Genomic DNA, 17,831 nt, shown 5'->3' with positions numbered 1-17,831 from the left:
TTTGCGGCTCTGCCTTTCAGATTCATTCCCTCTATAGCACGGCAAGTCCCAGCATGCTGAAGAGGAAGCAGAGCTCGCGCGTTGAAGCGCAGCCTATGACTGACTTTGGGCCTGATGAAACGCTGACGGACAGCGCCGATATCCTTTGGATCAACAAAGCAGTGAGTGAATGCTTATTCAAACAGGGCAGATGTTTCCAGCGCCGGTGGCAGAACATAAATAGGTCATGCTTGCGCAATAGCTGGTAGCTGGTGTCTTGTTGACATGTTAAAATGTGTGATTTTCCCCAGTGGGTGCACTCTTTACTGCGGGCCTGCGCCATAATCAGTGTCATCTCCGTGTGCATGAACACACCCAAGACGTTCGAGCACTATCCCCCGCTGCAGTACGTCACCTTCACCCTGGACACGCTGCTCATGTTCCTCTACACTGCCGAGATGATCGCCAAGATGCACATCAGGGGCATCATCAAGGTAACACACTTAGGGTGGATGGTGGTTTTACAGTTATTAAAAAGTAAGAGATACGCTGAGCTACATGGATTTAAATATATGCAGATGATAGACCCAAGTCAGGAGGAGGTGGTTGCGTCAGAAGGTTTTGTACTTTAAATTTGTCGGTTTAGAGAAACCACAATCAGATGTCTGCGAATCCACGACCTTCATTCTGGGCAAAGATTGTTCACGGTAACAGTGTTTTCAGTAATTAAATGAGTCGTTGTTGAAGCTTAATGACGCCAATTTCATGTCCTTTTCCACTCAGTGCTTTCGCTTGTGTATATGTAATTGTGTGGACTTAAATGTGTGCCAAATGTGCGCCAGTATTGAAGTTACGTTTCAAGAAACAAACAGAAATATACATTGAGAAAGAAGAAAAACACTCTGAAACTAAACGCAATGAACTCAATGGCAAACATTTAACATGGTCTTCAAATATTCGTATTAATTACGATGTAATATACTGACTAAGTAAGTTTCCACTATAAAGTACAAACACTGTAACGATACAGAGAACCGCTTCCAGAACACAATCCAAAATTCATGCCACTGAAGTGTCGACTTCCCGGTCAGGGAGCTGTCGATGCGAATCTCACTAGCCAATGAGAGTAAAACGCTGTTAAGCCCCGCCCACACGAGAGGTTTCTTGAAAAGTTACGTTCAGTACTCTTGCCAGAAATTTACTTGTATATAATTGCGGCCAGAAGAGTCATTTTTACCTGAGCGATGCTTGTCTATGCAGGACCTCGCAGGGGTATGTAGCGCTGATTTAACACCCCTAACGCTCTTGAACCTTTCGATCCGGCAGGTTAGCAACTTGAGTGGGTTAAGGTCAGGTGACTGGACAAGCCATTCCATTGCAGATGGTACTGTCTTGCACGTCTAGGAGGTTTTTTCCAGCTCCATCTGATTTTAAAAACCTTATTTGAGGTCCCTTTAATGTTGTTGAGCCCTGTGTACAGGGGATGTGAACTGTGAACTGTGTGTTATTTGATTAAGTACCAAACTTTTTTTGAATTTCGACTACAATTGCATACGCACAAACCTAATAAGTGAATTATTATGGTAACCGTATCTATTATAGTAGTAATCATAATGTACCTTGAGCTCGCTGACCTGTCATTTGGTATCTCAGCATCCACACCAGGGAGGACACCTGCACAGACTCAATAATGCTGGCTCTTTTGTTCCCAGCTGCTCTGGCCTTTCATTAGCCCTGCAGCCCAGCTGCTTCTCACCTGTGGACTCTCATTAAATCGTGCGTCTTATCAACCCGTCTCTGTTTCCAGGGAGATAACTCCTACGTTAAAGACCGCTGGTGCATGTTTGATGGTTTCATGGTGGTCTTTCTTTGGGTCTCGCTTGTGCTCCAGGTACAAAATGAGACACGCTTTCTTAAACAATACTTCTTTGTTTTATAAATGGTTTTATACTTACTTTTAATTACAAAGCACAGTGGGATGATTCACACTGTTTATCTCTTTTCTCCTGCCCTTGTTTGTAGGTGTTTGAAATAGCTAAGATTGTGGACCAGATGTCACCGTGGAGAATGCTGCGTATACCCAGGGCTCTGATAATGATCCGAGCCTTTCGGATCTATTTCAGATTTGAGTTGCCACGCACTCGCATAACCAACATTCTCAAGTAAGTGACTCATCATCACAGTAAAATCATCAGTAACCCCTCGTCGTGAGTAAAAAGACCTATGAGAATATTACTCAACCAGGCTAATTATGCTAATTATGCACACTCTCCTCTTTTTCCTTTAAAGGCGATCTGGAGAGCAGATCTGGAGTGTGTCCATATTTTTGCTCTTCTTCCTGCTCCTCTACGGAATTCTGGGAGTTCAGATGTTCGGCCCGTTTAATTATCACTGCGTTACCAACGATACGGAGAAATAGTAAATAATCATATAGAGTTCTTCAATAATGGTGTCTGTTTTCAGCATTTGGTTATCATTCAACACATAGCAACATGCATGTTTTTATTTGAATTGTTTTACTTCTCCCTAACTGTTTGCTATTTCAGTCGGATCAGACCGATATGATATATTTATTATGAAAATGTGCATAATATTCAGCGTTATCAACAGTGGTCGAATACCAGTAGCATTATGAGTCAGTTTTTGCGCTTCACACAGCGTCCGATTCCTCAAAAGCGTTGCTGCATTTTCACTGTCTGTCCTCATATGGCCCAGAAGATGATCTCATCGAAACATCTAACAACTGTACATATCCATACGTATATAAAAGTGTCGAATGGTTTGTCACTGTTGCAGCAGATTATCTAAAAATCTTCCACGATATGGGGCAATTTGTTGATATTTAACACCGTGCAATATATCATTAAGACAAATGTATTGAATATTAGGGTTCTCAGAAGGGTTCCCGATTGGCACAACATGAACGCGTTCATCCTATCGTTTGTGGGTTCGAATACCAATGCCAAATTAGCTGTTCTGTTTGGGTGGGAGGGATGGCATACTGTCTTTCCCCTGTCAATCACAATGATAATCGACAATCGTGGGTGTCTGTGAGTTCGTGTATGCAGAAGAGGGCGGATAGCGGTCTCCGCTGAGTGTGTTATACTGCCCTGTGACACCACAGGTGGGCTGGATATATGTCTGTTGGAGGTTAGCCTTCACTTACCCCAGGTGGTAGTTGGTAGACAAATCAAGGAGAAAACCGGGAGAAAAATCAGGTTGGGCTACTAGGGTATTTTGCAGATAACTAATTTTCGAGCCATTAAATACCATGGTTTGGCTTGAATAGTGATCGGATATTAGTAGTCTATGTAGTGATCCATGAGCATTCAGGTCCATGGATAAAAACACAAAGTTAGCATTTGGTAATCCAGTTTATATTTAACGTAGTCAGAGTGGAAAACTGCACTCTGCTGCATTTCTGAACATGCCATTCTTTCTCTTTAATGCCTTTTGAGCTCTGTATTAGAGTGACATCTGTATATTTAATCGCTTGCATGCCTCTATCTATCTATCTATCTATCTATCTACAGTACTGTGCAAAAGTCTTGGGCACCCTATTTATTTCAGTACAAACTTTGTTATAGGTTTTTACTTCATGACGTCTACATTTTCGAGTCGGTACAAAAATAGTTTAGATTCCCAAACACTAGTTTTCCAGCACACAATTAAATGTTAAAGAAAAAATGTTTGTATGTCATTAAAGAATGCAGCGTATTACATAAGAGACACTTTTCAGAAAGAAAAAAAAAAAAAAACATAATGAAGGCTGCTGGGTTTCGCTGCAAAAATAAGAAGCGAGTGCGACAGACAAAATCTCCAGAAGAACCGAGTCTGGTTCTGCAAGACTTTTGGAACGTACTGTATATATATATGTGTGTGTGTGTGTGTGTGTGTGTGTGTGTGTGTGTGTGAGTATATATATATATATATATATATATATATATATATATATATATATATATATATACACATATATACATATATATACATACATATATATATATATATATATATATATATATATATATATACACACACACACACACACACACACACACACATATATATATGTATATATATGTATATACATATACATATGTATATATTATATATATATATAATGCACAGGCAGTTACAGTCAGTTTAATCACCGTTCAAAATTAATGCGCTGCCTATAAACAATTGTAACCATAGTAACATACAGTAGTTAAACCCACAGCTACATTATTAGTAGAGACGCAGAACAGACGCCGGTAATTCTCACACGCAGACACATCTCTCTCTCTCTCTCTCTCTCTAATAACTATTTATCATAGTTCATTCAAATAAATGTAATCTTATCGCACTAGGTTATCTCTATATGATTTAGATTGGGCAGAATTCTAGATCTGTATATAATGTACATAACTGTAATATATAACCTGTATATAATACTAACGGAAATGAACTGTTATGTGTATACTTTCAGTCAAATTATGCACTTCAAACATCAACCCCAGCTATAATTTGTCAGTTCTGGCAAGTGACCATGGTATAAGCGGGATAATCCACAGCTAGGTGTGCGTTATACAATGTTGAACACCTAGCTGTGGATTATCCCTTCTTTATATATATATATATATCTGTAAGTAAAATCCCATCCAGAGTCTCCCCCGCCTTGTGTCCCAAATTCTCTAAGACAGGCTCTGGGCTCCCCGTGACCCTGTGTAGGATAAGCGATACGGGAAATGGATGGATGAATGGAAGTAAAATGCCAACTGTCTTTACAAATACTGTGCTGCACTGCACAAACTCGGGTCTTAAAGGGAAAGAGAGGAGCTGATCTGATTGGCTATCACAGCAGCATGCATAATCACACCTTTTCTTAAAGCATTCATTCAAACCTAACAACCACTTTTGACCTCTTTTTTGCTCCTCTTAAGACGTGTCATAGTGCTATGAGCCCTCGGTGAGTTGTTTTTCTTTTAAAAGAAATACAACAAAAACACATGGGGTGCTGGCACTCTCGTACCCACGCACTCACTCTCCCCATAAACTTCATCGTCTGTACGTGATATTTATCAACATCTGTCGCGGCGGATAAAAAATGTCTTTGCAGCATGCACGGTACACAGATTAAATGCTTATGATTATGCTTATGCTAGTGTAAATGTGTTCAGAATAGCACGTAGAGAAAGTGTATTTTCAGACAGGGCTATTTAACATTCCCAAGCAGAGTGGTGTGTCGCAGCCAGCTCTGAAACAAAGAGCCCCAGCCGTCACTATTACAGCGGAGGAGTGCTCTGCAGACTAATCATAATAATTAGCACATCCTACATTGTCTGGGCTTTGTGCACACACTCATCTTTCCACCGTCTTTACAGCTTCAATCTGCCTCAATCCCCGAGAGATCTCCTAACCCTGACAGTGCCGTGATTTCAGTCCTCTTACGGACGTCGTTTACATACATTTTCATTGATTACTTTCAAAGAGAGTCGGTGAGAGATTCGAGATACTTTGAAAACGGGTTTGGATGAGACAAGATTTCTCTTTTGCTCTGATAAAGGCACGCTTTAGAAGTGCTCAGAGACGATTCTTGTGTCTAATCTTGCCAGGCCGTATGTCCTTGGCACAAAGTCGCATGGATTTGATGGAGGTGGTGGATAAAATAGAAAGGACAGCTTTCCCGACAGATTTATTTATTTATTTATTTTAATGGAGATAAATCTCGGATCTGATGACACGGTTTATTTTCTGTTCTTTTTTTTTTTTTTATTATGTTGTAAGATTATACCACATGACCTCGCCAATCACACATTGAACACATTTTAGGCACAGCGCGTTTGGAATTGCTGCTGTATTCCCAGCTGTGAGAAGTAGCAGTGATAACTCATAAGGCTAATCCTTAGCATGCACACATTATTTATTTATTTATTTATTTATTTATTTATTTATTGCAGGGGTAAGCTTGTGTTAACATTCAGTGGGGTGATATATCAACATGTAATAAAGCTATTTTGATTCAGCAGCGCATCTCTGATTGGCCTCTGTGATACTGCAGTAAATTGTCCCCCTTAATAAACAATTTGAAGGAATGTCTGGGTATCCAATTTGAAAACATTAATTTTCATTAGAGACATCAAGTGCATCGTGATGCAACACCTGTGGCCCAAATTGGGAATTGTGTGTATATATGTGTGTGTGTGTGTGTGTGTGTGTGTGTGTGTGTGTGTGTGTGGGTGTGCAGGTTTGTATAGCTTTGTGGGGACCAAATATTCCCACAAGGAAACGGATAACTGACAGTTTAACCTTGACTTTTTTTTTTTTTTTTTTTTTTTTTTTAAACGAATGAAAACAAAAAAAACATCTAAAAGAGCCAACATGTTTCCTCTCGATTACTGCGTTACCTGGGTTTGTTTTATATTCGGGTGTAGACACAGCATAATGAGCTGCACGGATAATTATGCCAGTGACAGTAAGAGAAACGTGTGTGTATGTGTGTGTGTGTGTTTTCTCCTTAATCAGTCGTTCAGTAGTTCTTAGACTAAATGAATATTAGTTAATGTAAATAACCGGGAATATGGTTTCACGTTGTATTTCATTTTTACATTCATTTATTTCATTTTGTTTTATTTGCTGTTTGGCAGTAATGTGACGTGGAACAGCCTTGCCATTCCTGACACACATTGCTCTAAAGATGGAGAGGGATACCAGTGTCCCATGGGCTTTAAGTGCATGGACCTGGAGGACCTGGGCCTCAGTCGACAGGAGCTGGGCTACAGCGGCTTCAACGAACTCGGTAAGTCTGAGGTGTCTGTCGTGTTGGGTCCGAGTCCACCTTTGTCGCGTTTGAGTTGTTGAGTCAGGTGTGTCTTCTGACCCACACCGGCCCTTTCCGGATAAGATTGGACACCCCTACACTAATGAGGAAAAGAATATTCAAAGACCGATATGATTTATTCGAAAGCCGAAAGCTGGGTTATGAATGGCTTCCATTTGCCACGGCATCTTCTTTATCCTGTGTGACATGCTTGGTGTGCGTAATCACCTGAGTACAGGGATTAAGATCTTTTTTTTTTTCTCCTCCGTCGCACCATTTTCATTTCACCTTTTTCCGTGCTAAATATTTTTTATCGGTATAGAAGTGAGACAAAATATCTTTTACCATTTAGTAGGCATTTCATGGTTCCAGCCCTCTACGCTCTCGACCTTTTAAGGAGTCTTGTGGGCGTCGCGAAATGCAAATGAGCTGTGAAGGGAACATGTTTATGCACTTTATGGGCGAGTATGAAGAAAATCAGTGTTTTGTAAATCTGGAGGATTTAATTGAATGTTAATTTGGTTTGGTGTACACAAACACGTACACACAGCTTTACTAAGAGATTGGCTATAAGCATTATATATGAAATGTCTATCTTTCTAAATTCGTCGGTTATGTTAGTTATCATTTAAGTCGCTGAAACTTTGTTTATTTTGGCGGTTATTATTAAACCTACTGTAGAGGAAGAGATTATTTGGGGAGAGAGACATGCAGATTTGAATGGAAAACACCTGAGTAGGTGCAGTAGTGCCAAAACATTGCTTATAAATGCATTTTTGTGTCTGCACACCGGCTGACTCAATTCAGGGGCACTGGGGTGATCTCACATCTGGGCTTCCTCTCCTTTTTCCCCTCCTCAGGCACCAGCATATTCACAGTGTACGAGGCCGCCTCTCAGGAAGGCTGGGTCTTCATCATGTACCGTGCCATAGACAGCTTCCCACGCTGGCGTTCCTACTTCTACTTCATCACGCTTATCTTCTTCCTTGCTTGGCTGGTCAAGGTGGGACATCCTTCCCCTTTAACTTTTAAATCAATTGTCATACGTGGCCTCCATACCTCCAACTGTTTACAGTCATGTGAAAAAATAAGTACACCCCATGGAAATTGTTGGCCTTTTTTTTTTTGGACATATTTGGACATGTAAACATTTGATCCTCTTTGAAACAGTGTCTATTAATAAAGTTGATATACTTGAACAAATAGGTTTTTCAATCGTTTACTCGACAGAAAGATCAATAGATGTGAGGTTCTTCTGTGGAGAAAGTAAGTACACCCTTGGCGTCAGAAGCTAGTATTGCTCCCTTTAGCAGAAATAACTTCTTGTAGGTGTTTTGCATAACTGTCCGTCAGTCTCTGACGTCGGCTTGCTGGAATCCTGACCGCTCTTCCGTGTAATATTCTTTCAGTTGTAAGGTGTTTGAGGGTTTTCTTGCACGGTCTGCGCGTTTCAAATCCCCACACAACGTTTCAATGGGATTCAAATCCGGGCTTCGACTAGGCCGTTCCATAACCCTCCGTTTCTTCTTTTTGAGCCGTCGCTTGGTGGATTTTCTCGTGTGCTTAGGATCATTATCTTGTTGAAACGTCCTTTCGGTTCAACTTCAACTTTCGGATAGATGACCTCACATTATCTTCAAGCACTGATAGGAATCAGGATTCATAATTGAATCAATGAATGCAATCTGTTCGGTCCCTGAGGCAGCGAAGTAACCCCAAACCATAAGAAGAAGCCTTTATTTGTCACGTATACATTACAACACAGTGAAATTCTTTTTTTTCGCATATCCCAGCTTGTTAGGAAATTGGGGTCAGAGTGCAGGGTCAGCCATGATACAGCGCCCCTGGAGCAGAGAGGGTTAAGGGCCTTGCTTAAGGGTCCAACAGTGGAACCTTCTGATCATTAACCCAGAGCGTTAACTGTTGAGCCACCACTGCCTGTAACATTGCCACCACCACCGTGCTTCACAGTTGGTATGAGGTGCTTCTCCTGAAACACTGTCTTTGGTCACCGCCAAACATGTCTGCTGTTACTGTGGCCAAACAACTCTATCTTTGATTTGTCTGTCCAGAACACATTATTCCAAAAGCCCTGGTCTTTGCCTGTATGCTTATTGGCAAACTGTAGTCTTGCTCTAATGTTCTTTTTAGACAGAAACGGCTTTTTTCCTGGCACGCCTCCCATGCAGGTCAAATTCATGCACTCTCTTTCTGATTGTAGAAGCAGAAACACTTGCAGGACTTACTAGTAGATCCCGTGATGAAATTTTGGGGTTCTTCGAGATTTCTTTTCGCATCAGACGGTCTGCTAATGGGCTGAATTTGCTGGGGCGGTCAGTCTGGTCGTTTGAAATCTGCACCATTTGTAGATGATTTTCCGTCCAGTGGAACGATGTATTTCAAATCATTTGGAGATCTTTTTAAATCCCTCTCCAGACTCCTAGGCATCCACAACCTTTATTCTGAAGGCCTTACAGAACTCTTTAGATCTTGGCATGATGACACCACACACCTCAATAACACAGGGAACTCCGGACACTAGATATGAGAGGGGTATAAATACCTGCACCTTCCACCTGCACTCTCTAATCAGGTTCTAATCTCTGGCACCCGATCTTCAACACCTGACTATAATCATATGGATTTGAAGGTTTGATAAATGACAAATTAATATAAATATAAATAGACAAAATAATATAGATAAAAATAGATAAATAGACATTGTTTCAAAGAGGATCAAATGTTCCAAATATGTCAAAACAACAATTTTCACAGGTGTATTTATTTTATTCCTGCGACTGGACATCGGCACAAGTGAGAACGGTTAGACGATACGAAACGTAGTGTTAATGGTGACACTTGGCATCGGTGTTGATTTATTTCCATTCCTTTAACTACACTAAAGAGAAGATCCTTCTGTAAGTGTTTGGAATCATCGTTTCCTTTGGGTCAGACTCAGATCTTAAAGCGTAATGGTCCGAAAAGGACAAAACCGACTGATTAACCCGTGCTTGTGTTTTCAGAATGTGTTCATAGCTGTGATCATTGAGACATTTGCTGAGATCAGGGTGCAGTTTCAACAGATGTGGGGCTCCAGAAGCAGTACTACATCCACAGCAACTACACAGGTACTGGTATTCCACTTTATCACCCCATACGTTCCCTGTGTTTACTTTCATTTAGATGAAATGGATTTCCACACCGGGGTTCAGCCGTGATGCTTAGGTACACTGTTGTTATTTGGAAGACCTGGACGTACTGTGACTATCCTATTGAATGCTCTTTCAGTAGTTAAAATATTCACGTGTGCTATATTTTTCATTTAAAATGCGTTTCGCCATAAGATTAGCATTTGCGGTTTGTCATGTTATCCTATTTATTCTGCGGTGCACTATTCTAAGCCTCTGTGTTTTGTATTCTGTCAAGGATTTTGTATCCTTGTCACATTTGCATCAATCAGTGTTCTTTCACTTCCATACTCAGCGTGATTTATGAACATCCATTATATATTTAATGGATATTTCTCCCGTGAGCCATCAATCCTACACCACTTACTCATAAAGACAACCAGTGAGTCATTTAGAATAGATTTGAATATTTTTGCCTTTGTAATGTTACAGGCGAAATAATTCGGTCCTGTTTTTATTTATTTATTTATTTATTTATTTTTAGAGTTCATTAATATATATAGACAACTGAATCGCCATGAAGGTCATTAAACAGTCATGAAGGTCATGGAGGTCATTGATGCGACTAAGGCGACTTACAAACGAGGAAATGCGAGCAAAGCGATATATCGGGCTTAGAACGATCCAAGTCGTGCTACCGTACAAGGTCGAGGTGTAAGAGCCAGAGTAGGTTGTTTTTTTTTTTTTTTTTTTTTAGGATAATAATGTGGGGGTTGGTGTTTTAGGGGTTTGTTACGTGCTCACGGAAGAGGTGGTTCTTTGGCTGTTTTTTGAAGATCCGGATCGAGGTCAAACATGAGTACTCATCGTGCTCATCATAGTACTCGTGTTTGTACTCATCAAACATGAGCACAGCTAAAAGGTCTCATTCACCGACAATCATCACTGTGAAAGACCGTACACAGCAATTTCACGTAACTGCGAAAAAGTCCAGAAAACGCCAGATTTTTGAAAAACGCCGCAGAAAAGCGAGTATTTTTGACTGCGAGGATCACAATTAAACTCCGCGAACGTCTCTATGGACTGATTAAGGATTATAGTGAGCTGTGATCTGCCTTTCTGTTCTTTTTATTCTGATGTCATATAACTACTACGCATTCACATACAAACCAGCACACCTGGATGTCTCTGGAGAGGTAGCGTGGTGGTGCAATGGGTAGCGTCCCTGATTCCACACTGAGCTCAGGAGCTCATGTTCTCCCCATCGCCATGCGTGTTTCCTCCTGGTCCTCTAGTTTATCTAGAGATCGGCTGTGCTAAATTGCTTCCAGGTATGAATGCGCATGTGTAATGGACCGGTGTTCGGTGTTCCCGCCTCACGCCGATGCGATGTATTCGGATAGTCTTTATACTGTCCAGTGATGGCAAAACTACAGCCGATGAAGCTGAACGCATGAACCGATGTTTGTTTTGTTGGTTTGTTTTTATTATTAAAATTGCCCGCTTGCCTGATCATTAGAGTTGTTGTGTAGTGAGGCTTTCCTCCCACGGTAAAGGCTTATGAAATCTATCTGTACTTGGATTGCTATTGCCTATCCAGTGCATGTCCTTTCATTCGTTTGGTGGGAAATCTGTAGCAGTGCCCTGGTGTGAAACATGTAAGTGCAGCCATGTGAATAGAAGCAGAGTAGGTTTCTGATGGTGCCAGTCTTTGTGCCAAGGTCAAGCTGGAGCAACACCTCAGGGGTTGGCAATAATGGAATTGGCAGCACAACAGCCGCCAGAATTGGCACTGCTATATTCCCTGGTTCTGGAACAGTTCTTTACAGGAAGTGGATCGAAGCATTAACGTCTCTGCCTCTGATTAAAAAAAAATAAAAAATAAATTATAGACCAGTGTGTATGATAAGGAAAATGGAAGAAGATGAATGTAAACATATCAGATTAAATTAGTGGCGTGAAAGCCAGATGTAGTCTTTGATATTGTTTGTGTGATTAAGGCATCCTATTTATACTCCAGCTTGATCCAATCAAAGAAAATAACGAGAAAAAGAGTCTCTACATTGACGCCATTTCCTGAATACATCTTGTCTTGGGTAAAAAAAAAAAAAAAAAAAAAAAAAAAAAAAATTTCTGTACTATTGTTAAGTAATTTTATTAAAATGCTGTCTTGTCTGTCAGTAATTTGATGCCCCTGATTATTTGTCCTTTATACAGTCTAGACCTTGCCGTGACCTTGAAAACAATGAGCTTTTCACTATCAGCTTTAATTTTAATTACAGAGGCTCTTGGGTCTTCTGTCACAGAAAGCAATTAGCTCAAGGTGTACAGAACGTTGTAATTCCCTGGGTGTTAATCAATAAGGCCCGGGTCAGCACCTTTAATCCCAAAGTAATAAAATTATTGACCTGAGGTGGATCCGAGGGACCGGAGAATAGTTTAATTGTCAAATTGTCCATTGTTCAACTACTCTTATGTATAATTCATTTAATGAGGTCTCTTAAGAAGATTAACGCACGAATGCGCGGTACGGTTCTGATTAGAAGAGCATATATTAAACTTTATGAAAATGACATAGACTTTAATAAAGGAAACTTTAATCAAAACGTTATTCGTATTTTCTATACGATTACTAGCGTTAATAACCTCAGGGTTGTTTATATTAGAGCATAGAAACAGAAATGAGCTCAAGAAACACTTTGGTAGAACACTTTGGTTATTGCAGCACAGTTTATTTATTGTTTTTTACATCTCCATCTGTTCATAGTGGGACCAGTGAGCATGATTCTTACTCTTTTACCTTCAATATTTGACGTTTCCGTGTTTTTTTGTTTTTTTTTTGAAGAGTTTGGTGACCTGGGACGGAGATATGAAGCTAAAATGTGTAAGAACGAGCTAAAATAGTAGCGTTGGGAACAGATTTCAGGCGGGAGGCCCGATTGAGGGTTTGACACTGATGGAGAGTTGTGACGGAAGATAAAAAGATATAAACTACACATGGATGGATGTACTTAATAAACTGGAAAGTGACTGCATATTGTAGTCGTATATATATATATATATATATATATATATATATATATATATATATATATATATATATATATATATATATATATAAAAGTGCAATGCATGTCATGTGTAAAAAAAAAAAAAAAAAGAAATATACGGTCATGTGAAAAAATAAGTACACCCCATGGAAATGGTTTATTTATTTATTTATTTATTTTTTTACATATTTGGAAAAGCAAACATTAGATCCTCTTTGAAACAGTGTCTATTAATAAAGTTGATATATTTGAACAAAACCAGAAGGAAGAATAGCTTTTTCAATCACTCATTCAACAGAATTATCAATAGATGCGATTTTCTTCTGCGGAGAAAGTAAGTACACCCTTGGAAGCTCAGAAGCTAGTATTGCCCCCTTTAGCAGAAATAACTTCTTGTAGGTGTTTTGCATACCTGTCCGTCAGTCTCTTCCATGCAATATTCTTTCCGTTGAATCAAAGATGTTTGAGTTTTTCCTTGCGTGTACTGCCCGTTTCACATCCCCGGATGTGAAGCTTGTGGGACGAATGTGTGTCTCCGTGTGATAGTTTACATGCGTGCACTCCATAGATCCAGCGAAATTTGTTTGAACAAAAAATAATAATCGCGCAAGTCCTGCGCACGTCTCTAGTTGAGATCAGTTCCGAGCATCACGAGTGATGTAGCTGAGGTTGAGGCACTGTCTGACGGTGCTGCCAAAGACGTGTGTTGTCGGCTGATTGGCATTTCCACATTGTCCGTAGTGTGTGAATATGTGCCCTACGATCTCTTGACACCACGCCTTGTGCCTGGAGTCCGCCGGGATAGGCTCCCGCCTCTCTGTGACCCTGTATAGGATAAGCGGTAAAGAAAATGGACGGATGGATATACAGTATATATATATATATTTTTTTTTTAAAAAAAAGAAAGAAAAAACCTTCTAGTTCAGACTGTACAGATACAGATCATTTACAACCCTAATACGATATACTGTCAACATTTTCACAGATATAAAACATCACAATTATATCGATGCTTGTTTTATGTACAGTCCACGTAGTGGTGGGTAACGTTTACGTACTGTATACTTTCATTCCATGTTAAAATATAGACAAGGCAAACTACCGGGATGTTTAAAGTGCTTACACGATTGGAGTCTTACTCAGTAACTGAACCTAAAGAACCAATGCGCAGTTACGTCTTGCGTCTCAGACACTCGCTATAATAAAACGTCCTCGATGTTGTTAGTCGTGAAACTAAATCAGGATTAATTGATCTCAACTTTTTATTTATCTCTTAAATCGTTTCAGTTCCAGTTTTTCTTCTAAACTGCATCATAAATACCAGTTGTCTGAGGCGCCATAACTGTTTCTCTCCATCTGTCTAACTCTCTCTCTCTCTCTCTCTTTTTTTTTTTACTGGCAGATGTTTCACGAGGACGCGTCTGGAGGATGGCAGCTTGTGGCGGTGGATGTTAATAAACCACATGGCCTTGCTCCCGCCTGCCTCCAGGTACCAGACATGCAAGTTGATGGCACTGACACCCCTGAACGTCAGCACACCCTCAGCATAGCCGCACTGACAGATCTAATGCCACGCCACACTGTGGGAGTGTATGATCTTAGCTGCAAGCCACTCCGACGCATTGAGTGCATTTAGATTTAGCTGGAAACATTTGATGGAGTATGAATAGGATGTAGAATTGGGTTGAAGACTTCAGTGGGTTTTTTTTCTTCTCCTTTCTCAGTGATTATTATTATTACTATTATTGGCTATATGTTATGCACACACAATGCATTTTCAAGAGTTTTTTTCCCCCTCCTCAAAAGTAAGCTTTGCCATCGTTTTACATTTGATCCAACAGCACATTTAATAGATCGCGACTCAGTCTGACGTGTCAGTGACAATATGTTTGTCTTTAAACCATTATAGTACTGTTCTAATGAGTACTATCTGAATGGCATTTGTGAGAGTGGGTATATGAGTAGAGCACATAAAGCTTTTTTTAATGGTTTCGGCTGTTCCGTGACTGATGGCAATGTAATATATAGGCCAGATCTGGCCAGGAGATTTGCCTTCATGGTTGAGTCACTCGCAGAAAAATAGCCGTGGGTGATCAGTTACGATGGACGATTAGTACAGCCGTCATTCTGACATAATTGATGAATAAAGCCATTCGTATACAATATCAGATGGCTTTAAGAATGATGCTCGGAGCCCATAATGAATTAAGCTGTGGTGATCCTCAGTGTAATCGCTGGACACAGTCAAAAGGTAGGGTTTAAAAAAAAAAAAATAAAAATAGTAGCAGACTCTCTGATGGTGAAGAATGACATTCAGTGACATTTCTGGATCCTGACGACTTTGAAGAGATCCCATTAGTACAAGACAAGCTATTGTGCGTCCACCCAGAGAGCAGTAGAGCGAAGGGAGCGAGAGAGAGAGAAAGATAGAGAAAGAGGGCTGCTCAAGTGTCTGAAGGTGTAGTTCAATCACACTGACTTTCAGCACAATCCAACGGTCTGCGAACTGTGACTGGACAGACGCCGCAGACGGATGAACACTACGATGTCCGGTGTCTGGGCGAAAAGAAACGAGAGGACGCAAGGAAACAATCGCTTTAGCTTGTTTCCTCTCATGTGAAATGATGTCGCTGTCAAAAGCCGGAATCTTTCCACATCATTCGACTCACATCAGAGCTTTTATTCTGACACCGTGTCCGCGCACGCTACGCTACTGAAATGATTCTTTTTTCTTACTACGTTCCGCGTAGAGACCTAGCTGTTCAATCAATGCGCTAATGTCTTATTGGGTTTTATATTTATATATAAGTAGAGCTTTTATAATCATTCACCCGAATTGTTGGACACCTTAATTCTTTAATATGCACACTCTGTATTGTTGATGTGCATCAATATGCACAGAACTGTTGTGTTATCTTCACGAGTGGAATGATGTACAAGCATTTGAGACAGACTCCGTGCTGGTATGTGAGTGATTTTTTTTTCTCTCTCACTGAATGGAGGTCTTTAGCATACTCTCACTTCCTAGATTCTCAGATTTTTTAAATTTTTTTATGCAGAAACACCACCTGGTCTGGTGTCAACTCATTTACATGGAACTCTATCGTTGCACCAACCAGTCCATGATACTAAGAACAAGAAGTAAAGAAAATACTTATCTGCTTATCGCTGGCTCACAAAGTCCCAATAGGCCGGTGAATTTTTAGAGTAACTCTGTAATAGACGTTTGCGAGTCGACATCACGCAGCCATCCGGCGTACAGTCCAGCAGCTGGTTTAAAATGGCACTTTGTTTAGCTATGATCGATAAATTAGTGTGCTTTCCATACCCCAAAGCTTGCGTAGTGGCCCTTTACCTGTCTACTAGTTTCACGTGAAAAGTTCATGTGTGCTGCGATCCATCTCGCAGAAACTGAAGGTTTGAGTACTTCACACACTTCACATCTGTCAAAACTATCTCGAAACCACACGGAAACCCTGAAACTAGAGCAAGAGGTCGAAGCACTGGACAAGCAAGAGACGTTTTTCTTATTTTTCTCAGCCTTTGAATAGGAAACAAGATCACCGGTGCACATACGTTTGTGACGGACGGACATTATCGACTCCAGTATCCCTGTATCCCTCTCCCAGTCTTTACAACATACTGCATCTTACAGTAGAAATGATCCTGTAGGTCATAGACACCCTTTCTGCTATAGTTTGTGGATATTTATTAGATATCATTTGGAGTATTTGCTATGAAACAAGACCTTTGCAGCCACTAAGAATATTAATCTATGTCAATTTGATGCAAAGAATGCAAGACTGTGAATCTTTTTATTCACTGTCCTGTCCGCTCCTCCTCCTCTACTGAAAACCTTCATCGAGTGCGTGTATGGGGCAGCATGATTCCTGTCTCAGTGGGCCTCTTTGCTTGTTTCCGTTTTTGACCATTGATTATAATGATGACCCTATGGAAGCTACAGTCCCCTTCAAAACTATCGGAACGGCAGTGGAAGCTCAGTGGTTAAGACGTTGCGCTACTGATTGTCAGGTCGTGAGTTCAAACCCCAGCGCTGCCACTGCTGGGCCCTTGAGCAAGGCCCTTAACCTTCAGCTGCAGATATATACACGTAAGTGGCTCTGGATGAGGGCGTCTGCCGAACGTAAATATAATGGAACAGCAAGACCAATACATTTGGGTTTGAGATCAAAAGATGGATATGAGGTGAATGTTTAGGATTTAAGCTTTTATTTCCTGGCATTTCCATCTGGATGTGTTAAACGATATAAAACATCAAACCTTTTGTATCAGACCACCCAATTTCTAGGCGAGCAAAAGTATCGGAACAGATAAGTCTTGAAGTAAGTTCATTAAATAACACTTAAATAGATGCAATAACTGCATCAAGCCTGTGACTCATTGACATCACACGATTAATTTTGGATGCATTTCTCCGTAAATCGGCAGACAAAATCTTCCAGTAAACTTCTGAATTAACTCTGCTGCTACCGTCATGAGTTCCATCATCAATAAAGATTACTGAGTCTATTCCAGAAGCAGCCTTGCAAGCCCAAGCCATGACACTACCTCCACCATGTTCCACAGATGAGCTTGTAGTTTGTGGATCATGAGCAGATCCTTTCTTTGTCCACACATTGGCTTTTCCATCACTCTGGTAGAGGTTAGTCTTGGTTCCAGAACTTTTGTGGCTAATCTCTGTATTTATTTGCAATTTCTAGCGTTCTGATTCTTACTACTGATGAGTGGTTTTGCATCTTGTTGTATGGCCTCTATATTTATACTCGCCAAGTCTTCTTTGAACACCTGTAAGTCCCATGTTACAATATTTTTGCCCGACTACAAATCGGGTGGTCTGATAGACAATGTGAT

At 40.4% G+C, this 17,831-nt stretch overlaps 1 protein-coding gene across 2 annotated transcripts in view; it reads left to right on the top strand.

The window, feature by feature from the left end:
• Nucleotides 1-17,831, top strand: part of nalcn (sodium leak channel, non-selective) — a 93,474-nt gene that overhangs the window by 6,862 nt on the left and 68,781 nt on the right. For both annotated transcript variants that reach the window (XM_017470273.3, XM_017470276.3), the window contains exons 4-12: nt 21-161; nt 291-473; nt 1,787-1,870; nt 2,002-2,141; nt 2,269-2,397; nt 6,609-6,760; nt 7,642-7,784; nt 9,805-9,909; nt 14,362-14,448. In XM_017470273.3, coding sequence (XP_017325762.1) covers nt 21-161; nt 291-473; nt 1,787-1,870; nt 2,002-2,141; nt 2,269-2,397; nt 6,609-6,760; nt 7,642-7,784; nt 9,805-9,909; nt 14,362-14,448 — 1,164 coding nt within the window. The remainder of the gene's footprint in view (nt 1-20; nt 162-290; nt 474-1,786; nt 1,871-2,001; nt 2,142-2,268; nt 2,398-6,608; nt 6,761-7,641; nt 7,785-9,804; nt 9,910-14,361; nt 14,449-17,831) is intronic.

The sequence above is a fragment of the Ictalurus punctatus genome, chromosome 6 (assembly GCF_001660625.3).
Source record: "Ictalurus punctatus breed USDA103 chromosome 6, Coco_2.0, whole genome shotgun sequence".
Lineage (NCBI taxonomy): Eukaryota > Metazoa > Chordata > Actinopteri > Siluriformes > Ictaluridae > Ictalurus > Ictalurus punctatus.
The sequence above is the reverse complement of the archived record's forward strand: the minus strand, read 5'-3'. Positions and strand labels throughout refer to the sequence as shown.